Source organism: Ictalurus punctatus, chromosome 17 (genome assembly GCF_001660625.3).
Source record: "Ictalurus punctatus breed USDA103 chromosome 17, Coco_2.0, whole genome shotgun sequence".
In the NCBI taxonomy this organism is placed as follows: Eukaryota; Metazoa; Chordata; class Actinopteri; order Siluriformes; family Ictaluridae; genus Ictalurus; species Ictalurus punctatus.
Genome location: NC_030432.2, coordinates 6,885,870 through 6,910,492, shown reverse-complemented (window position 1 = coordinate 6,910,492; position 24,623 = coordinate 6,885,870). Strand labels below are relative to the sequence as shown.

Sequence of the window (24,623 nt, the reverse complement as noted above, 5' to 3'; positions counted from 1 at the left end):
CAACCTTAATGTCAGCTTTTTTTTTCTTTTACCTTCTCCCTCCTTCCGTTTGCACATCCAGACTCTTCGAAAGCCTAACAGATGCTGAGTCATCAACTCCTCAGACTCGCTCCATCACCAGCCATTAAACGTCTAGTCCACTCCCGTTCTGTGTCTGATGTCTTCTAAAGCCGTCCGTTTTCATTTCTTTTAACTTCAGCACAAACGCCTGTTTGAAATATTGCAGTATTGACTTTGAGGCAAATAAAAGTGTATTTTCACCTGTAGAAGCCACGTCTGATTTAATCACTACCTGTCAGGCAGAGTAAAAGTTAAAAGCTTTCTGGACTAGCTGCCTATTTCTGTGATTTTTTGTTTGTTTGTTTGTTTGTTTGTTTGTTTGTTTATTTTTAAATCAGAAATTGTTTAGTGTGGAATAGGGTCAAAAAACCTTCGCTCAATTTCCTTGATTTTTAATGATTTGAATTTTTAAAGCTTTTTGACATCCTAGCCATTTGTGATACATTTGTTTGTATCATAAGACCTTATGATGGTATGTAATGTCTAGACAGGAACAGCACTAAGCACTTTGAACAGAGTAAGTTGATTTCCTTAATTTCCCGTAGGCTCTCGGTTGCGTCTGGAGGACAGTCCGCCTCGGATCGTGGAGGACCCGTCTGATCTGATCGTGTCTAAAGGTGAACCAGCCACGCTGAACTGCAAAGCTGAGGGACGGCCTACACCGAATGTGGAGTGGTACAAAGATGGAGAACATGTAGAGACAGATAAAGATGACCCGCGTTCACACCGCATGCTGCTGCCCAGCGGCTCGCTCTTCTTCCTACGCATTGTGCACGGCCGCCGCAGCAAGCCAGACGAAGGCGTCTACACCTGTGTGGCCCGTAACTACCTCGGGGAGGCAGTGAGTCGCAATGCCTCATTGGAGGTGGCCAGTAAGTCTCTTTTTCTTTTTTGGCCATTATTCTATGCATTACATACGAATATGTGTATTATGGGTACAGCTGTTTAAAACACTTTTAATTTAATAGATTTTTGGGTTATTGGATTATTGGGACACTGAGTTACGCTATATGGCCAAATATATGTACACACCTGACCATCACAGTCATATGCCCTTGTTGAACATCCCGTTCCAACACAATTAATACGGAGTTGGTCCCCTCTATTGCTTCTACAATAACTTCCACTCTTCTGGGAAGGCTTTCCATTAGATTTTGGAATGTGGCTGGGAGGATTTGTGTCCATTCAGCCACAAGAGCATTATTGAGGTCGGGCACTGATGTCGAACAAGAAGGCCTGGCATGCAACCCCTGTTCCTGTTTATCCCAAGGATCTTCAGTGGGGTTGAGGTCAGGGCTCTGTGCAGGCCACTCGAGTTCTTCCACTCCAACCTTGGCGAAGCACATCTTCATGGACATCGCTTTGTGCGCAGGGGCATTGTCGTGGAACAGGTTTGGGCCTATTTAGTTCCAGTAAAGGGAAATCTTAATACTACAGCATACAAAGACATTCTAGACAATTGTGTCCTTTTGAATTTTGTGGCAACAGCTTGGAAAGGGTTCACACATGAATTTGATGGTCAGGTGTCCACATACTTTTGGCTGTATATTGTAAATATTACAAGTAAAAACCCATGCTAAGGGTTAAGATGAATATAGATGAACTTGATGCCCAAGGTATGAACAATGCTCATGTGTGCATGATGATAAATGTCAGCACGTTTGCGGCACAGCTGATTTACATTTGGTGAAAACCAAAGCTTACAGAGTGCAGTAGGCACCAATGCTGCATTCAAACTAAAATCGAGAGAGGAAAAAAAAGAGGGAAAAAAATAAACTCCCCCTCAACAAGGAATTCCAACGTGGGAGCTCAGGATGGTCTCCTCGTCCCCTAGTTCAACAAATGACATTTCTTTTGTTATACTTTAATGGCTAAATATGATTCATGTAATGTGAAAATTTCTTGGGATATATTATTACTCACCAATACCTGATTTCTTGTTCCGAGCTGTAGAAGCATTAGTCATTGGCCTATGAATGCATGAGTCAAATTTGTTTAAGCTGCGAATTACTGCATCACGTACAGTATTTCTGAAACAGGATGATCCATCCCTAATATCAGTAAAAAAAAAAAAAAGGTTGCTTTTTACTGGAAACAGTAGCAATGATGATGCCCAAGACATAGAAGACTATGTAATAATTGACTCAGTATGCCTGGATTGATATTGAGAAACACAGGGTGGGTTGCACCAATAAGGATTAAGCTTAAATCTCGATTATATCAAGGGTTATTTCTAATTCTGTTGTACCAAACTTTAAACCTTGTTTTAAAAATAACCAGGCTTACATTTAAACCATCATGTTAATCCTGGAGTTAAAAATACTGGATTTAATAAACCTGGAATAAATATAATTTTGTTGCTCCATCACTTTAAACTCAGATTTTTAATTTTTTTATTGACATTTTTTAATTTCTCAAACTGTATCGGTTATGCAAATGAGCGGTTAATAACGGCACTTTGAATTTTTTTTATTCAAAGTTTAAAGTTCACCATCCCTTTGTAGTCACTCAAGTAGAAGTGAAAGAGTTACATTGTTGCTGTTAAGTTACACTGGAGAATTCATATATTTCCACGTTTATGAAATCCGCATGCACTGCCGCAATGTTGTCAATGGCGAATCCACCATGGTGGAGAAAATTAATTGTAAATGGAGGTTTCAATCGCAGGTTAGAATTCTAATCCCCGATTTGTTAATCTGTGTTTAAAATTAAGCGATGCAACACAACGCGATTTAAAATAAAGCCCAGATCAACAAATCCTAGATTAGCTTGAAACTGTGCTTAATTGAATCCTTACTGGTGCAGCCCACCCACAGTGTGTGTTAGTAATACACATTAGCATTCAAAAGTTATATATGTAGTCACAGCGCTTTTTAAAAAAATGAAGCAAGTGACATGCATACATTGTATTAGTATTTGACAACTTTTGAAAGTGCAGCTCATGTTAATCGACTCTGCATTTCTAAAGGTTCACGTAGTATAAAAATCATGCAAACTTAACACTTGCAAGAGGAAAGGTGCAAGAAAGCTGATTCATTAACAGAGTCTGCTGATTATTGTATCCTTTAAATGAGCACAATAGTCTTCTCTGTTTTGCATGTTTGTCTTAGTGAATATGCAGTTTGGGATGTTTCTGCTGAGAAGTGCAAAATACAGGGTGGAGTCTATGGAAATAGATTCATTCACATTCGCAGTGTGATTTACTAAACCTGACAGATACTTTCTGAACAGAAATTGTGTGTCAGGAAATGTTCAAGTTTGGATGGAAACAAAGGGTTTGATTTATTGAGTAAAGTAGAGCAGACAAACTGAAAATGGCCAGGCAATATTCAAGATCATAAAACAGATGGGTCGCGTGATCTACAAATGGACTGAACTAGGCAAAGACAGAATGTAGCACTAGGCAAAAAAATAAAATAAAAGTCAGAACTACAGTGGCAGGATACATGAAATCACTGGTAAAATGCAGGAGTGAGACTTTGCAAACATGAAGTGAGAAGCCGGTTATTCAAAGGAGTCAGTGTGAATGTGAACATGTGTGGATGATAAGGAGTACAGATACTGTGAGCAGCAGTATGCTGTTTGTGAGTCTTGTGATTGGTCTTGATGGCATTTGTAGTTCACTGTCTGGCTGGGATTCATGGAAAGTGTAATATTTGGTATCCACAAAAGCAGGTGCAGATATAGAAGTGACAGTAACCGTAAAAGTGCTCATTTATTAGGATGATCTCCAAGGTCTACCCCTGGGATGAAGTGCTGGGCATTCTGGACAACAGGTATGAAATGCTCTGACCAGGACCTAGGTCTTGTGTGTCTTGCACTAAGACCAGCACTATTTCTCAGGGCCATGTCCTTCTGGTCAATCAGCGGCTAAATTCTGTCACCACCATGCCTGGAATTGAGTATGGCTCTGACTGCATAGGCGAGCTGGCCTCCAGGTACAGTGGTGGTGATGGAGCATATGGAGCCCTCATCCAAAGGACCAGGAACTAGAGCTTACATGAAAGGGCCATAGAAGGTGAGTGACAAATGATACCAGCATGGTAATCAAAGTTCATATATCACCTCATTGATTGGTGGATGATCCAATGGTCCACTATAGTGATGCATCAGTTTCGGGCACACTCAATGCAAATGGAGGTCCCTACTAGAAAGCCATACTCAGTCCTCAGGTTCATATTGGTGTTGCAGAGTGGCAGTGATTGGCTAATTTATTGATAGAAACTTCAAAGCACTTCTGTAAGTCGCTCTGAATAAGGGCATCTGCCAAATTCCATAAATATAAATGCTGTCTTAATTGTCTGTTCCAACCACCTGTTAGTGGCTTCTCATCCTCCTCACCTTTCTTGAACTAGTCAATGACTTTGGGATATCTGTTGGGGTGGTATGCCAGGTGAAAAGTAGGGGTTGTTATCATTTAATTATACACTGAAAGGTGGTGAGTTGGGTTGCAGAGTGACAGTGTGTCCTGCACATAATCTGCCTAGTGCAGAAAATGAGACCAATGCTCAAAATGTTCTCAGACTCGTCCAGTCTCTTAGTTGGCACATTCTATTTGGCCTTTGGCGTGTGTGACAACCTGAACACCATCAATGTATCCATTAAAGCCTTCCAGAGTTGGAATGTGAATTGAGGCCCCTTAATTTCAAACTATGTCTTTGGAGATGCCAGAGAACCTGAAGACATGCTTGAACAAGAGTTTTGAGGACAGTAAGCAAAGCAGAAAGGTAAATCAGGCATAAGGACTTGGAAACATCCTATATAGTACTACATGGATATTAATAAATCTGTGACAAAGTCTGTGGCTATGTGTGACCAGGGATACTGAGGAATAGGAAGTAGAAGCAGTTTATCAACCGGTAGGATTCTAGGGCCCTCGGCTCATTTCTGAATTTCTGAATATTGGACATCATGGTTTACCACCAGTATTTAGCGCTGAGAATTTGGTGCCTCATGATACCACTCTGATTTCATTGGTTTTTAGAAATCGAAGTTGAAAAACAAACAAAACTTAGTGATTTGAAGAACAAACTGAGTATATTTGGAGAGTCTGAGTAAACCAGAATGAGTTGCAAGTGAATGTAATCAATGTGCAGGTGAGTTAGAATGAGAAGTGGGTGTAGCTAGAGAGTTCTGGGAGTTCCCTCAGAGCGCTGTGTTTATGATTATCAAATAATTTTCAGTTTCAGCCCTAGTCGAATATAACCCTACGTAAGGGATTCTGCAGATGATAAAGTGTAAACCCAGGCCCTACAATGGATATTAAAAAGTCTGCACACCCCTGTTAAAACAGCAGGGTTTTGTGATGTAAAAAAAATGAAACAAAAATAAATATCATAACATTTCCACATTTCCTGTAAAAATTACAACCTGTACAATGCCATTGAAAACCAAACTCTCACATTTCAGAGAAAAAGACTTAGGATAACCTAATTGCATAAGTATGCACACCCCGAACTAATACTTAGTTGAAGCACCCTTTGATTTGATTTTATTACCACTCTGTCTGTTTGGGTAAGCGTCTATCAGCGTGGCACATCTTGACTTGGCAATATTTTCCCACTCTTTCTTGTAAAAACATTCTAGAACCATCACATTGTAAGGGCATCTACTGTGCACAGCCCGCTTCCGATCACCCCACAGATTTTTAATTGGATTCATGCCTGAGCTCAGGCTAGGTGAAAAACCTTGGTCTTCTTTTTGCTAAGCCATTGCTTTGTTGATTTGAATGTATGTTTTGTATCATCATTGTGCTCAAAGCTGAAATTCCATTTGGTCTTCAGCTTACTTGCAGATACCTGAAGGTTTTGTACTAAAATCGACTGGTATTTGTAGCTATTCATGATTTCCACCCACCTTGATAAAAGCCCCAGTTCTGTCTGAAGAAAAGCAGCCCTAAAGCAAAATGCTGCCACCACCATGCTTCACAGTGGGTATGGTATTCTTTTGGTGATCTGCCTTTTTTGTGTGCCTCAAACATACCCTTTGGATTATGGAATTATTATACCTTTGGCAATTGGTCTCATCAGACCCTAACACATTTTGCCACATGGTTTCGGGAGATTTAGTTGGGCTTGGATGTTGTTTGTGAGAAAGGGCTTCTGTCTACCCCATAGCCCAGAATTGTGAAGAATGCAAGAGATTGTTGTCACATGCAGAGAGCAATCAGTACTTGTCAGATATTCCCGCAGCTCCTTTAATGTTGCTGTAGGTCTCTCGGCAGCCTCGCTGATATGTTTTTTTTCTTGGCTTTCATCAGTTTTGGAGGGACGTCCTGTTCTTGATAATGTCACTGTGGTGTCTCATTTAATTACTATTGAACATGAGAGTGAAAGTGATTGCTTCATTCTGAACACAGTAACATCCCCAGATATAAAAGGGTGTACACACTCATGCAACCATGTTGTAACTTTTTTATTTTTCCCTAAAATTTTTAACCTCTTAATTTTTAGACATTGTAATTCACACTGAGGGTGGAAAAGCTCTGACATGATTTATCCTGGTTTCATTTTATTTTATTTTTTTAATTTTCAAAACCTGCCATTTTAACAGGGGTGTGTAGAATTTTTATATCCACTGTACATGTCTAAATTATTATGGTGATGAGGGTAGAGCACATTCTTCACATTTACTGAAGACTATAATTTTTTTTGGGTGATTGCGCTATATCAGGACTAATAGTGGAGGCTATAGTAATTGTGGGGTGAGTGAAGTACAAATGGTCATATTGGGTGACCAGGCTAGAATTTCTTTTTCAGACCAGGAGTTCTGGGTATTGTGTGTTTGAAGCCAGGGTGATGGGATATTAAAAAAAAAAAAGTTTTGGAAATGCTGATTTTCTTTGTACTTATGTGTTTATATAGATGAATGCCAATCACTCGTAAATTACCAAGCGCATGCACTGCACAGCTGATTTGCACGTAGAGACGTTCACAAAACTCCATAAAAGTTTAAGTGCCCAGACAGCTCTGAGCACGAAACGTTTGATCAGGGTAAAGTCTGTAAATTTCTTAATATATAATACTAATAATAATAATAAGAGCACGCTTAATCCTCCATCAGCTGAGGCATTTGTTTACAGCTATGCACAGAAAGACCGTCTCATCCTCCGTTATACGGCAACATTTCTTTTGTTATAATTGAATAATTAGTTTTATTTCTCTTAGTTTTATTTATGGGTTTGTGTTGGCTTGCTTATTTTATTCTTTATATTCTTTAATTAATGGCAATATATAAAGAGGTTTTAAAGGATTGTATCGATGGTATTCTTTTCCATTCTTCCCTAGTGAACTAGCACAAGGACGTGTTTTTGATAGAGACTCCAAAGCACTTCTCTACTGTGAGTCAAGCAGGATAAGGGCATTTGCTAAATGCGGTAAGCATAATAAAAATGAGCTATTTAAACTTGACAGTATATTCCATATATAAAAGTGCAGTAAGCCATTCAAATTATAAGATTTTAAGACGATCTAGTCGAGGGTTCCATTAGTTGGTCTTCTAATGCATAAATTTATAGACACTCAGGAGAAGGAGTAAGATAACATTTTTCCAAATTGATGGGATTTTCATGAATACCAAATTTCTTGTGTAAATGCTCATACAAACGATTTACGCATACATCCGTCCATATCCATCTTGATTAATGAGACCCATTGGCAGAATGTGATGAGTGATGACTCCACCTCCAATGGGTCAACCATACAGGGCTTGGACATGCATGGATAATTCACTTGAGGCAGGTCAATGTAGATGTGATATGTTAGTAGTTGATGTTGCATGTAATAAATCGAATTGATTCAGGTCTTATGTGCTTATGTGCTCTAGGGCTGTAGATGATCCCAGTAGACTTAAATTTTCTAATACTGGCATGTCACACACAGTCGAGGTTTCCCTCTTTTCTTATTTGATATAGAAATGTTTGTCCCTCGCTGTGCCACACTGCTGAAATCCTGATACTATACCATATGAACATCCGAGTCACACTAAACACATTGATTTGCAAAGACGCATAACAGATTAGAGTGGCTTCATTAACAACACTAAACAGCAGTTTAGTATCAGTCCATTTCCTTGGCTGGATCTAATTCTCAGCTTTAGTCAATAACAGCTTGTAGCTGAATGACCTCATCATGAGATTGCATCAAAGATAATTATGTATTTATGCTTAGAAACCCATATGTACTATTTACTTGCTTAAGTATTTTATATTTATCAGCAATGACTCTTGCCTGTGGCAGTGCTTTAGCTTGTAAGTATCTTAAACCTTGAATTTGCACTAGGATCAGAATATATTTTCCAAGTAGACAACTGGCTCTGGATGAGATCATCTTCCAAATGCTGTTAATGGTGTCACAAGCTGCAATATGAAGGAAGGTGTTATAAATCTCCTACATGCCCTTTATGTACCACCAGGTCTAAGTTATGTGTTCCTTTTATTAATATGTATCTACGTTTTCCAATACTTTCCCAAGTCCAGTTTTGTTTCTAAACGATGATGTAAGCGCCGACAGTGATTACATTAGCGAAATGGATTAAGAGGATCACTGTAGCTGAGGTCAGAACTGCAGTCAGTGAAGGAATCATTTCACCTTGAAAGAGTATGTTTACTCAAATGTAAAAAAAACTTAACCGCTGCAATGAAATCATTTATCCATGAGACATGGTGGAAAAAAGAAATCGTTATATACATACTGCAGTTGGTAAATTATTTATGTTCAATATACAGAGACAAAACTTAAAAGTTGGTTAGGTCATATTTCACCACTGTGCCACATTCAGTATACAGATCTGCTCCATAATGGGCTCTTTGCTGTATTCGTAAGACCTGTATTGCACTTAGGGATCAAGTGCTTGTCCTTGTGGGTGATGAAATCATGAGAGTGAGGTCATAACAGTGGGATCGTACACTGTTGCCAGTCTGCTCCCCGTTAGCTGTGATTCATATGGTAATTAGTGCTGGCCTGCTGCCTACGTTCTGGCTGGGTGATCTATGAGCAGAGGACAACAGGTGGAGGAAGGCGAGGATGTGGGCTGGCAGTTCGACCTCGCTTCTTCCTATGCACCTCTTTTGAAATTTGTTTACATATGCTAGAGCTGCGGATCCTGCAGCGTAGATTACACGGCAGGTGGGAAAATATGCAGCCGTATACATGGAAGCATTAAGCATTGTGTGTTGATAAGTGAGCAACATTTGGAGTGATAAATCAGTTTTTAATCCTTTCAGGGATTAGGAGAATAATGCATTGCTGTCAGTCCCTGTCATGCCTATCGTTTTTTATGTTGTGATCATTTGTTATTCTCAGGAGTGTGAAATGTTCAGAACCACTTGCGAAGTTATCACTCATAAGCTCATTATGGTGTGGGTTTTTACAAAGTGGAGCTCAAAGCCAGACGGATCATCAGGGCTACAGCTGACCTTTATGTAAGCAAATCATATTTGAGCTTTTGGTGTTTTACATAATAGCATAAGATCTTAATATAATACAAAAAGCTATAGGATCCAAAGCAATTAGGTTGACCAAATTTTATTACAACTGTAGGAACCCCAGGGGTCTGTGAAGCAAAGCCATGGCAGCTATAGAGTTTTTATTTTTTTTATTTTGTGATTGAAATCACATCCCACCATTATGAAAGCTATTATAAAGTTGAGGCCAAAAGTTAACATATAACTAGACTAAACACATTCAAGCACAATTTTTCACCATACATTTCATGTGTTAAGCCAGTTAGGTTATGTACTTCATTTCCTTAAGGGATTATTTAAAAAAAATAGCTATAAGACATATTTATTTAAGCTTTTATTTACTATATCAGATTTTCCCTGGGTACACTTTTTTTTATTAATTGGTGACATTGCTTTTTAATTGCTGGAACTTTAATCAAATGCTCAGGACAAGCTTCTCACAATACTTTATGGTCTTCCTGACAGAACTGGTGTGACTTAGTCAGGGTTGTGGGCTCATACATGCTTATATTTTAGTCCAGTTCACAAATTTTTTATGAGATTCAGGTCAGGGCTTTGGGATGGCCTCTCTAATACTGTCATTTTTGTTGTCTTTAAGCCATTTTGTTACAACTTCAGAGGCATGCGTCCTGCTGGAAGATCTGGTTTTAACTTACGTTCTGATGTCTTGACACGTTGCTTCAGTATTTCTAGTATTTTCAGTATTTTTTATAATACCTCTATGTATTATATTATACACATTATAGTATGTATTTACAGAAAGGGATTATTTTTAGGTTGCCTGGAACGTTGTACTTTAGCCATGCAAGACCTCTGCCTTTTTCTATGAAAGGACACATGATACTCATGTAGGAATACTGACGAAAGCTGAAGGCAACTTGCTGAGCTCGCAAAAAAATCTGACAGAACCTGATTTTGCATTTGAAGGGGAACATATGAAGCCCATCAGGTTTTCCCAAAATAGCAATGCTTTTCTGCTGTCTATTGTGTGTAGGAGAAATCTGTATCGTGTTTTAAATCACTGTCTGGGGGAGAAAAATGGCAGTGCTTCCTGAGCTAGGATTAAGATAAAGTAGGACAAACAAAAAAGTAATCAAACCTGGTTAAAAGGCATCAGAGCCAGCTGTTCCTCTTTCACTCAGTGTGGGATTATGGAGTAATGACGCTTTGAAGGCAGCGTTAATACGGCTCATCCTGCACCTTCGCAAAGGGCTGTATATAAAATGACTGAATTTGTTGTGTTCTGTTCATGCGTTTAGAAATCATTCAGGCAGTTTGATCAATCATGTAGCAGATTAGATGTCCTATAAAGTGTCCTTATTAAAAATGTGTTCTTGTTTTCATTCACCTCTTACCTCACCTGGCTTGTTAAAGCCTTCTGAAACTGGTCATTAGACCTATAGTGGATCAGCAGTTACAGTTCTGCACTAGTGACCGGATGGTGGTGAATTTAAATCCCACACCTGTCAGAGGGCCAGACACACTGCCTTGGGCAAGCACCTTAAACCTGCACTGCTCAGGATGCTATGCTAGGATTGTGTTGGCTCACTTGGATTAAAGTGAATAAATGATCATCTCAATAAGATAATCGAGTCTTCCTATAGATCTATGTTTTCAACATTCATTTTCTATTATTTAGTTTTTGGGCACATGTATCTTCTTTTTCATCTGTTTTCAAAGAGCCACTTACTGGCTGGGGTCTGAGTGAGTGTTTGTAAACACTGACAATGTGGAGATGAATCCAGTCCCCTCTTCCTGCAGGCCAGGCCTCCATTAGCTAAGACTTGTGGGTGGACAAAACAGTTACGTTATATTAACTGACCTCTGGAATGGATTTATGTATGCGGTTCTTTGTCTGCTGAAGTACACAACAGAGCGCTGAACCAATCTCATTCACTCTGCTCGCCTACTCTTACCGAATTCTATATGTCAAGCAGGTACCTATGATGCATCCAAGTCTATCTAATATCCACAGCGCAGCTTGTGTAAATGTTTAGATGCCACTCAGCATTTTATTTAAAAACAACACAAAAGCTAAAGCACACTAAATTATAAAGGTTGAAAATAATGCATTTTGGAAACTGGAGTCTGAGTGGGTACGAGTTGGCATTTTCATAGTTGAGACGTTTGTTTTGTGCCCCTTTTAAAATGTAAATAAAAGGACCAAATGGCAAAGGAGGCGCTCACCAGAATTTGGCAGTGGCACATTAATAATGCACTGCCCAACAGGCTTGCCATTTAGCGTTGCTTCATGAGCCCTACAGGAGGCAGAGAAGAAAGCAGCTCTGGCCTTTTAAAATGAGATCAACCTGAGTGAGGCTCTGCAACAGAAGTGGCCTTTTATTCTTTTCATTCATAGAACAGCAATTCAGATTGTGTTTCTACTTGGCTACCAGTCAAGACTGCTGGTTTTCACTAATGCAAACAGCATTTAATCTGCGCATATCCTAAGACACCTGAATGAATACAGTCAGTTCATGTGAGTATATCATTCTTCTCTTTGGATAAGACAAAAGGTATGCCATTGTGGACTCTGAGAGGTATAAAACATGTGATCAAGTGCAAAGTAAACATTTGGGTTCACACTGGCCCAAGTTAATAAAATTGGCGTCTGAGAGGTTTATCTCAGAGCAGGCGTGCAAACATGCTATTAGTGGCAGACGTCACTTCCAAGTAGGACTTTAGGCTTCTTTTGATTATTCATTCATGTAGATATTTTGTCTTTAGGAAATAATGTGTAATAATACAAAGTATGAGTCAAGCAAAATGTGTCTTTTAATACTGCATGATTTTGGGTTTGTTTTTTGGCTTTTGTCATGTAGGTCTGGTAGCTCAACCACATACACTGTGAACTTGTATATCAATTTCCTTACATTTAACAAAGACACAATAAACAGGGTCATATTTGCAATTTTTTAAATGTTAAAGACCCAGTGAGGTGCCTTGAAACATGCAGCATTATTCAGTGTGTTGACATATCGAGGGGCTCCTCCTCCTTTTTAAATAGCCAATAGCATTTAGCTTACCTCACAGCCCAGTCTAAGCTGTATTTGACAGTTAGTAGCATGGATGTTTATAATGTTGGGGGTGGGATACTAAAGATTCTAACGAGTATTTGATTGGACAGAAAATCTGATGAGAAGCTGAAGTGCAGAATGATGTCATCAAAATTGTTGATCTGTATTGATGGTAGAAAGAGACTGCCAAATGTTTTGAATGCATATACAGTGCCATCCACTAATATTGGCACCCTTGGTAAATATGAGCAAAGAAGGCTATGAAAAATGGTCTGTATTGTTTAATCTTTTGATCTTTTGTTTAAAAAAAATCAAAGAAATACTCTACTCTCATGGATATCAAACAATTGCAAACAAAACACAGGTTTCTCAAAAAATAATATCTTTGTTAACAATAGGTGTGCACCCTTTTAGTCAATACTTTGTGCTACCTCCCTTTGCCAAGATAACAGCTCTGAGTCTTCTCCTATAATGCCTGATGAGGTTGGAGAATACATGGCAAGGGATCTGAGACCGTTCCTCCATACAGAATCTCTCCAGATCCTTCACTTTTCGAGGTCCATGCTGGTGGACTCTCCTCTTCAGTTCACCCCACAGGTTTTCTATGGGTTTCAGGTCAGGGGACTGGGATGGCCATGGCAGGACCTTGATTTTGTGGTCAGTAAACCATTTTTGTGTTGATTTTGATGCATGTTTTGGATCATCGTCCTGCAGGAAGATCCAACCACGGCCCATTTTAAGCTTTCTGGCAGAAGCAGCCAGGTTTTCATTTAATATCTGTTGATATTTTCAGGCAGAAAAACAGTCCCAAAACATTAAAGAGCCACCACCATATTTAACTGTGGGCATGAGGTACTTTTACAAAACCACCTGTATTTTGGTTTCATCTGACCATAGAACCTGATCCCATTTGAAGTTCCATTAGTGTCTGGCAAACTGAAGACTCTTGAGTTTTTTTTTTTCTTGAAACATTTCCAAACAACTTGTGGTGATGTAGGTGACTTCAGATTGGAGTTTTGGAGACTTTCTGACCACAAGATGCAACTAGCTTCTGCAATTCTCCAGCAGTGATCCTTGGAGATTTTTTGGTCACTCGAACCATCCTCCTTACAGTGCATTGAGACACTATAGATGCATGTCCAATTCCAGGATGAGTCATAAAATTTCCACTTGACTGAAACTTCTTAATTATTGCCCTGATGGTCATTTTTAGTGCTTGTGCTATTTTCTTATAGCCATTTCCCATTGTGTGAAGCTCAACAACCTTTTGCCGCACATCACAGCTATATTCCTTGGTCTAACCCATTGTTATGAATGACTAAGGGAATTTGCCCTATGTGTTACCTCATATACCCCTGTGAAACAGGAAGTCGTGATTGAACAATTTCCTGTTCCTAGTAACCCAGGTGTACTAAAAAAGTTAAAATATAAATGCGATAGTTTGGGTGAGTATGTGCCCATGATTGCCTCAGAATCTTGTTCTTGGTTGACAGGAGTGGAACCTGATGTGAGCTCCTGCTGTTGTAGCCCATCTACCTCAAGGTTTGATGTGTTGTGCATTCTGAGTTGTTTTTCTGCTCACCACGGTTGTAAAGAGAGATTATATGAGTTACTACAGTATATACTTCCTGGTAGCTCAAAACAATCTATCCATCTTCGTCTGACGTCTCTGGCGTTTCCACCCACAGAACATTCACTCATTCACTGTTTGTTTTGTTGCACCATTCTATGTATACATTTTCTGAAATACCCAAAACAGCCCATCTGGTACCAATATCCATGCAGTGGTCAAATACACAGACATTTGTCTTCATTCTAATGTTTGATATGAACATTAGCTGAAGGTCTTGACCTGTATTTGCATGATTTTTTTCATTGCGCTGCTGCCACATGATTGGCTGATTACATATGAGTGTGAATGCATGAAGGTGTTGGTGTACAGATGTTTCTAATAAAGTGGATGGTGAGTGTACATGCTCTTAATGGAATGAAATATATAGCAAGACAGCAATTTGGAAAAAAATTTAATTGGTGGGTGCAGGGTATTCAGGTTCAAAATTGATTTATATTTGTATCAATTTTAAAAAATGTATTCTTGAATAATGAGAATAGTAACACTGTTGAATAATGTAAAATTATTGAGTAAAATGATGCACAAAAAATGTTTGTGGGCTCTTGGCTGTTGAGTTACTGATATAGCTCAGTTTGATTGGAGCTCATGTCCGTGAGATACATAATTGCTGAAATGCAAATATGCTGTCCAGTCATGCACCCTTACCAGATTCAGAGAGTTCATTGACAGAGCTCTCTGCTTATATTGCTAAAAATAACACTACGGATTCGTTTCCTGCCACTTTTCTACTTTGGCTTCTGTATAGAAGAGGACAAGGGAGCGACGACTTGGGGCAAGAGTCTTATCTGCCTGGCTTAGTGCCATGAGACAGGAGCGGGGAGAGGGTTGAGTGTGTTTTGCTCTTCCCCTTAACAAGGCGTGTGGTATTGCTACAGACCTTATGGGCCAGCTGGAGGTAAACAGTGACACTTTTACCCTGCTTTTTTCTCTTCCTTAAGCCGAGCTCATGAATTACTCATGGCTCTTGTCTCCTGAAAGATGCAGCATGTTTCAGAACAGCCTGTCCTTGTCCTTGCTTGTTCATGGGTCTTGTGCAAGTTATATTTAATGCAGCAAGTCGATTAGGCAGAGAGTAGGGAAGCGAGAGTGACAGTGAGAGTGTGTATGGGTATGATGTGTTTAGAATGCATTTTAGAAGGCATACAGTGGCATACAGTGCAGGTTTGCTAGTGCAGTTATGACTTGACTGTCAGACAATAAGTATTAGTAATGGCTGGTGAAACACTCAGTTAGTCCCAGGATTCAGCTCCATCTTTGTGTTCTGTTCAGCAATTAGCAATGAATGTCCCATTGATATTCATTCTAGCAATAAAATTAAAAAATCTATTTTTAAATGCTCAATATATTGTCTTCGCCACTACTGATAAAATAAACAATATTTATTTAAAAAATACATGCAAAGCCACTGAACATGCTTGGGGATAGTGTGTGTGTGTGTGTGTGTGTGTGTGCGCGGGCGTGCACAAGGTGGGGTGGGAACATCTTAAATGCATTAGCTATCTCCCTTGGCATGTTAAAGCTGCAGTGTGTTGCCCAGTCACATGTTTTGGTTGCCTGTAATCCTATTTGTAATGAGAGATAGTTAGCTAGTTAAGTGCATTAATACAGACTAATACTACAAACTAATACTACAACCCTAATCAAGCACACCTGAGCAAGCTAACCAAGGTCTTCAGGATTACTAGAAAATTACAGGCAAGTGAGTTGGAGGTTGGAGCTAAACCCAGCAGATTTGAAGAACCCTGTGATAGATCATGCTGCACTGTTGCAAATATCAAATGTAGTAACATTTTAGACCTCGTTGAAAGCAAAAGCTGTTGTATGCCAATCATAAAAACAATTACTGTAAAATACTGTTCATTTTTATTATCTGTTATGTTTGTTACAACTGTTCATTTCTCAAAATGTATGAATAAAGTAGGCTTTCCCACAGATTTCTACTAGCCCCAGCTCTGTAATCAGTGGGATTGCAAACTCAAAATTTTTACAGCAGAATACTACTACAGAGGACTTATTTCTGTACAAATTGTAGGTTTGTATCTTGTCCCCCACCAGAGATATTCAACCCGAAAGAGGGGAATTTTAAAAAACGAGAAGTCTCAAACCTGAAATGTTTTGTATGCACACTAGAGATAATGACAAAAAAAATTTTGGGGTGGGAATTAAAAATGTGTGACTGATTGTTCTAGAAGGAGTGCTATATGATGGCTTTTACATTAAAACTGTGTTTTGATAGTCTTCGTACATTTCCAAATTCCTGGAAGCTCCTGATTCTGCAAAGATCACCGGTCATCCATGCATGCTCATTATTAGTCTTTTAAACATAAACACCAAATGAAAACATAGGAAGTAGAGTTTAACCCTAACTTATCTATCAGGCAATTGCATATAAAAAAAAACTAAAAGCCTGGAGACGAGTTATACTTGTCCCGAGCATGTCGTCTACTGATTTGTCCACTCCTGATGTCAAAATGATGTTATCTCTGTATAATATAATATTGTGGTGCTTAAAAGTTTGTGAACTATTTTCTAATTTTCTACATTTCTGCAAAAATATGACCAAAAACATCAGATTTTCACACAAGTGTGTAAAGTAGATAAAAAGGGAACCATAGTAAGCAAATGAGACACAAATATTATACTTGGTCATTTATTTATTAAGGAAAGTGATCCATTATTACATATCTGTGAGTAGCAAAAATATCTGGTGTGTGACCACCTTGTGCAGGAATAACTGCAACTAAACCATTTCGGTAACTGTTGATCAGTCCTGCACATCGGCTTGGGGGAATTTTAGCCCGTTCCTCAGTACACAACAGCTTCAACTTTGGGATGTTAGCGAGTTTCTTCAGATGAAATTCTTGCTTCAGGTCCTTCCACAACATTTCTATTGGATTAAGGTCAGGACTTTGACTTCTCCATTCCAAAACATTAACTTTATTCTTTTTTAAACCACTCCTGGGGATGGTAACAATTGTCTTGAATTTTCTCCATTTGTACACAATCTATCTGACTGTGGATTGGTGGGGTCCAAACCCATTAGAGATGGTTTTGTAACCATTTACACCCTGATGAACATCAACAACTTTTTCTGAGGTCCTCAGAAATCTCCTTCGTTCATGCCATGATACACTTCCATAAGCATATATCATGAAGATAAGATTCTGATAACTCCCTGTTCTTTACATAAAACAGGATGCTCAGTCACACCTGATTGTCATCCCATTGATTGAAATCACCTGACTAGAGGTTCACATACTTTTTCCACTCAGAGATATGTAATATTGGATCATTTTCCTCAATAAATAAATGACCACATATAATATTTTTGTTTATTTGTGACATTTTTTAATATCGGAAAACAAGATGGTAACTTTTACATGCGACAAATACTAAGTGCTCGTGTTACAGTGAGGCAATCAGCAATTAACAGTAGAGAAAAGACAAGAAGATGTTGACAGCACAAGAAGAAGAAGGAAAGAAAGAAAAGAAATTCATTATGATTGTAGGTGCTGGTGTTAATGTGTCGTTTGTACAACCCCAATTCCAAAAAAGTTGGGACACTGTAAAATGTAAATAAAAAGAGAATGCAATGTTTTGCAAATCTCATAAACCCATATGTTATTCACAATAGAACATAGAAAACATATCAAATGTTTAAACTGATTAAATTTACCATTTTAAGAAAAGAAAAAAAAGGTAATTTAGAATTTTATGGCCGCAACACGTCTCCAAAAAGTTGGGACGGTGGTAACAAAAGGCTGGAAAAGTAAGTGTTACTAAAAAGAAACAGCTGGAGGTTAATTGGCAACAGGTTTTAGGTCATATTTGTGCATATATACAGAAAATTCTAAAGGCTTCAGAAACTTTCAAGCACCACTGTATAATTGTAAAACTGGTCAATTATTTTTCATGTCTTGTCATTAGTGAAAGAGCCAGGTTCATTTTGGATTGATCACATAGTATTTTGTCAGGATTAGTACACATTTTAAATGATCCATTTGGACCAGAAACAAAAGAGTTAACCATTCTGAGTGTTAGCTTCTTCTCCCCTCAAGGTATTTCAGAGAGAAGGGGTTGCTGAGTAGGACAGACACTGTATCAGAATACTGCATCCTTCTTTTCCTTCAGTTTCCTTGCCTCAGGGTCTGTTGGGTCATCAGCCCAGGTCTCACACACATAGGCACACACACTCACATTCACACACAAAAACACACCCTAGAGGACTCCTTTTTCTTTCTGTGAACATGGTCATAGAGAACAGCCTGAAGAACACGGTGGACACTCAATCAGCAGTGACCACCAACCACAAAGGAATCAGTGGCAAGACTGAATATATATGTTACACTTTAATGGTTTCATTATTGGCCCTTGCGGCCATGGAAGAGAAAAGACGCTTTTTCACTCTAAGCTCATCCTCATCCTCTATTCCTGCTTCATTGCTTTTCACAGTCTTTCGTTAGATTATGGGAAGATCTGATATTAAATAATTCCTGATTGCAGTATAACTATGGGAAATAAATAAATCTGTGTGACTTTGAAACTATTCAGCAAACCGGAGAAGAGATGCAGCGTGAGAAGGGACGTGACAGATTGTGCGTGGCGTACAAGGGCCAGCAGATTCGTGCGAGTTGTGCCGGTGGTGTGCTGTGTGTGTATGTGTTTCACAGTCCACGGCCTGACAGATGACCACTTCAAATGCTGCCGTGCGATCTGACAAATGAACTGCTCAAAGAGACAGTCCCCCTACCATTTGTCCCTGCTGGACAGATTTGAATATTCATACTTTAAAGAGGGAAACTGACATTCAGAGCTGTCCCTGTGTCCTCCAAAGTATTACTGTGCCCTGAACATCTATATCTGGAAAGAACAAGAAGAAATCATTATGTTCATAGAAGATTTGTGTGGGGAATTATCGAAATCCAAAAACAGAAACAGTGGTATTGCAGAGTCTCAATCGAATAGTCGAGCTTGCTGAATTGGTATCATAATTAAGAACTGAAGTGAGGATTAATGACGCCCGATTCGGTTTCCATTCAGTTTTCATTTGCAAACACTAAATGATTAGATTAAGCTTCGCCATGCTCCATTACGCTGATACAAATCTATACATGGCAGGAGAAGCAATATGGTTGCTAATGTGATGATGATTCCATTCTGGTGTATGTAAATTGCTGTTTATCTCTGATTGAGATGGTTAGACATTCAGGAGGCGGAGGAGATCGAATGAAGACTTTTTATTGAGATTTTTTTTTTCAATAAACACAGTATTTCCAGGCAACTGCATAATTGTTTAAATTCAAGGACCTCTCTGAATTGAGTGAAAAGCAGGGACAGAACGTTGCAAACTAGGTATGCATGTACCTTTGTTATAGTATTTGATAAAAGGGTTCATTGGAATTGTACTTTTCTAAAATATAATTAAATCATAGTATTTTACTTGTTAAAAAAAAAAAACATTTGCTACATTTATTTTTTATCTCTGTTACAGAGTAAAAATAATCATGCATTTAACCCCAGAAGCCTGTAAGCCAATTAAAGACAGTATGTGAGAATTTTAAACAATTCAATTTCAGGACCCAGTCAAAATTTTATATGCTGAAAGGCTGCACTTCACATGCCAAATGCTGAGTCAGCAGCAGCAATGTCTGAGACAGTGGAGACAAATGAACACCCCCAACCCAATTTATCAGCTATCTTCATTTTTAAACGATTTAAGCCAAAACCTTTGAAGATATCAGCATTTCACAGCTAAACACCCAACCTAGAAACATGTACAGGTACGACATTAGCTAGCTAAGTATACTAGTTTTTTGATTTTACAGTATGAAAGCTCTGTATTAAAATGAATCTAAGTGCTGCTACCGCCTATAAGCAGCGGGATAACAGGACATCTTTGATAGATAGCGAACCATGTAGCTAGAAACTTGTACGAATGAACATGAGCTAGCTAGCTATTTAATGTAACTAGCAAGCTACAGAATCCCCAACAACATTTGTCTGTTATCCAGCTAATGTTACTTTTCTTTATGTAATGTTGATAATGAAGGTGTTCACTTCAGCATAGCTTACTTGGTTAACAATCATATAGAAAATACAACAAATTTCTGATTAGTTGTCTAATTCTAGACATATAAAAAAGTAATTTGTAAAGTAATTACTCAAGTGGTTTTTCCACAGATGACTTATTTACTTTTATTTACTCTTATTTTCTTGATTACTACTTTTACACAAGTAATTCGTGCAGTGGTCAGGTGCATTTTCATGCTGCGAATCTCCTGTTCTACCACATCCCAGAGGTGTTGTGTTGGATTCGGATCTCGTGACTGGGAAGAACATTGAACTCATTGTCATGTTCATGAAACCAGTTCGAGACGAATTTTGCTTGCTGACATGGAGCATTATCATGCTGGACGTAGCCATTAGATGATGGGTAAATTGTGGCCATGAAGCACATGGTCAGCAACAATACTCAAATAGACTGTGGTATTCAAGTGATGATTGACTGGTATTAACAGGCCTAAAATGTGCCAAGAAGAGATTCCCCACATCATTACACCACCTCCACCAGCCTGGACTACTGACACAAGGTAGGTTGGGTTCAGGGATTCCTGCTGTTGGTGCCAAATTATGACCCGACCATGTGCGTAAATCGAGATTCATCAGACCAGGCTACATTTTTCCAGTCTTCTACTGTCCAGTTTTGGTGAGTCTGTGCCCTCTGCAGCTTCATCTTTCTGTTCTTGGCTGACCGAAGTGGAACCCGATGTGGTCTTCTGCTGTTGTAGCCCTTCCGCCTCAAGGTTCGACGTGTTGTATGTTCTGAGAGGCTTTTCTGCTGACCACAAATGTACAGAGTGGTTACTTGAGCCTTTCTGTCAGCTTGAACCAGTCTAGCCATTCTCCATTGACCTCACTCATCAACAAGACGTTTCAGTCTGCAGAACTGCCGCTCACTAGATGTTTTTTCATTATTGCACCATTCTGTGTAAACTCTGGAGACTGTTGTGTGTGAAAATCCCAGGAGATCAGCAGTTATAGAAATACTCAAACCAGCCCATCTGCCACGAAAGATCATACCATGGTCAAAATCACTAATCACATTTTTTCACCCAATCTACTGGTTGATGTGATCATTACCCAAAGCTGCTGGCCTGTATCAGCATGATTTTGTTCATTGCATGATTTTATTCGATTGGCTAATTAGATAATTGCATGAACGGGTAGGTGTACAGGTGTTCCTAATAAAGTGCTCAGTAAGTGTATACAGTCTTAAGCAGGAATCACCCATATGTGGAGCTTTGGTACCCTTTTTGACAAAAATATTATTTTTGTTTTAATCGTGGTCATATTTTATGATTGCTTAGCTTCAAATAAATGAGTAAATATGCAGACGTTTCTTTGTAGCCCTTTGCTGTATTAACTTATCTGAACGTCTATCTGAAATCCAAGCTGACCGTTTTTACCCTGTCTGCTCATGTCCCTGATTAGACCATACATGATTCACGTGTATTAATCACTACCAAGACAAAAATCCTTCTTTTTCCTTATTCTTCCACTAAAATACAAGTCCTTTTTCCCAACTCTAAACAGCCTTTGATTTCTTCCATCAGTGTGCACTTGTGTGAGGGTATAAAAAAAACCCCAACAAGAATCATGCCATGTTCCACCTCACTCGCACCCAGTTATCTTTAAACAGAAAAGCAGTCAGTTTGTGCTTCAGTCACATCAATGCCAATTAGCAAATAACAACACTAGCAGGACTGTCACGTCATCTAATGGTATTGAAGGTGGTGGTCATGCAGGATTGACTGCAGATTAGTGTCTAGACCATTCACTGTGGATAAAACCAAAGTCTGTCCTTGCATTATTCCCACCCAGATATGCTGGCACAAGAAAACTGTCACAAGAAAATTAATTCAAAGATATGTTTCATGTGGTCTTTAAATAAGTGCACTCGAAAATAAAATGCTGGGTTGTTTTTTCTACCCAAACGCTGGGTTGAGCCTTTTGGGTCATTTCGTTAGGTTATTTTCTCAGTCTTGGGTAGTTTTATGTAACCCAACTGCTGGGTTAGTGGCTGGGTCATTTTCAGTGATAGTTGAATCAATGCACCCCTCCCTCACCCTGACGCACCAGACCAGCTCCTCGGGTCAAATCAACTCAGCGTGGACTGTTGAATTCATCTCAGGTGGAGGTAGCGGTTTTCACACGGACAGACTTTTAGATTTATTTGGAGAAACAAGGTTCGTACCAGTGTGTGTATCCATAAAACCATTACTGTACACTAGAATAACAGTGATAACAGTCCAGTTTAGATGTCACTAAATGCACCGCTAGCTTCATTCGCTTCGGCTTACTTGTTTGTAAGCCATAACATAAAAACCACCTGCCTAATATTGTGTAGGTCCCCCTTGTGCTACCAAAACAGCTCTGACCCGTCGAGCCATGAAATCCACAAGACCTCTGAAGGTGTGCTGTGGTATCTGGCACCAAGACGTTAGTAGCAGATCCATTAAGTCCTGTAAGTTGCGAGGTGGAGCCTCTATGGATCGGACTCGTTTGTCCAGCACATTCCACAATTGGATTGAGATCTGGGGAAATTTGGAGGCCAAGTCAACACCTTGAATTCTTTGTCATGTTCCTCAAACATTTCCTGAACAATTTTTGCAGTGTTGCGGGGCACATTATCCTGCTGAAAAAGGCCACCGCCTTTAGGGATGAAGGGGTGTACTTGGCCTGCAACAATGTTTAGGTAGGTGGTACGTGTCAAAGTAACATCCACATGAATGCCAGGACCCAAAGTTGTCCCAGCAGAACATTGCTCAGAACATCACACTTCCTCCACTGGCTTGCTTTCTTCCCATAGTGCAGCCTGGTGCCATCTCTTCCTCAAGTAAGAGACGCACACGTGTCTAAGGATTAAATGCAACCTTATTTTTTCAGCAAGGTTCAAAGTTGTTTGCAATTGGATTTATATATTTAAAAAATGATGTACATTTTAGGTTTTATATTTTTATTCATAAAAATAAAACGTTGGGTTAAAACCTAATCTTTGTCGGTGCATCCCAAACATGGAAAGTAACAAAGTAAAGGTTTTACAAGTGTACAAGTTTAATTTCGCAATCCTGCTAGTGTTGCTGCTTGCAAGTGCTTTTATTTACTACATTTCAAAAGTAATATCGCAAACATTAAATCACTACATTTCTTTATAATCAGTCCTTTGTAAAGTCATAATGTAATTTTAACATCAGACATCTTCAATGATCTAGTTGATCTAAACACCTGTGAATTTTATGAATCCATGTACTTTCAGCAAATTTAAGACTATATATATATATATATATATATATATATATATATATATATATATATATATATATATATATATATATATGTGTGTATATATATATATATATGTGTGTGTATATATATATATATATGTGTGTATATATATATATATATATATATATATATATATATATATATATATATATATATATATATATATATATATATATATATATGTGTGTATATATATATGTAATTACTTGAATTTGATTGAAGAATCTGATTCTGAACTTCAGTTTCTATAGAGATTTCTTCCGATGAGTAATTGCACTTTTACACACTAAATTTCGGTACTTTTACCACCTTTGGTGTAATCGACTGTAAGTGTTTTAGCATTGTGGATGTCTTTTAAAATGTCTGACATACCATTATGAACACTAACTAGAGATGATTCATATGTTGGAGACGAACAAATAGTACGTACAGGTGAAACTGATAATGGGGGACATGAGCCGGGAAGAGCCAGAGCAGGAGTGAACAGGAACACAAGAAGGTGCTGCGACAGCTCTATCAGGAGAAGACTAATGACATGCAGTTGCGTGTGCGTGTGCGTGTGTGTGTGTGTGAGTGTGAAGCATTTCAGCTCCAGAGAGTTTCTATTCTTTGATATGAGCACCCTTAGACTCCAGCCACAGGGCACAGGACATGCTTTTAATCTGTCACTCATTCATGCGGGATTCATAGTTTCCATGGCATTTCCGTGTCTTATCTTATCTGTAATGCTCTTAGATGCTGTTAACAGTACAGGTGATACTTCAGTCAGCATTTATTTCAGCATTTCTTTAGAAGGGGCTTTCTTTTGCTTCACTTTGTTCCTTTTCAGGAACTGAAACAGTGCCGTGTCTCTCGCTTTGTCTGGAAAATTGTTTGTTCGAAAAGCATGTGTACAATCATGAAAAGAGCACGTTATTGCTAAGCTCTGTGGGCAGAAGGGCCGAGTAGCCCGAGGACACAGGGAGCCAAAAAAAGAAAAAACAGCCATTGGTTTATCATAGCACAAGAAAGGTAGTGCATATTCTCATTTTTTTCCTAATCTATCTGTTTTATGCTGTAGATCTATCTTTATTAATAGACATTAAGGAGAGTGTAATGTTCTACC

At 38.7% G+C, this 24,623-nt stretch overlaps 1 protein-coding gene across 2 annotated transcripts in view; it reads left to right on the top strand.

Annotated features, from left to right (window-relative positions):
* The window catches only part of zgc:77784 (Ig1_Robo domain-containing protein), an 81,924-nt gene that overhangs the window by 6,164 nt on the left and 51,137 nt on the right, over positions 1–24,623 (top strand). For both annotated transcript variants that reach the window (XM_017490164.3, XM_017490165.3), the window contains exon 2: positions 606–932. In XM_017490164.3, coding sequence (XP_017345653.1) covers positions 606–932 — 327 coding nt within the window. The remainder of the gene's footprint in view (positions 1–605; positions 933–24,623) is intronic.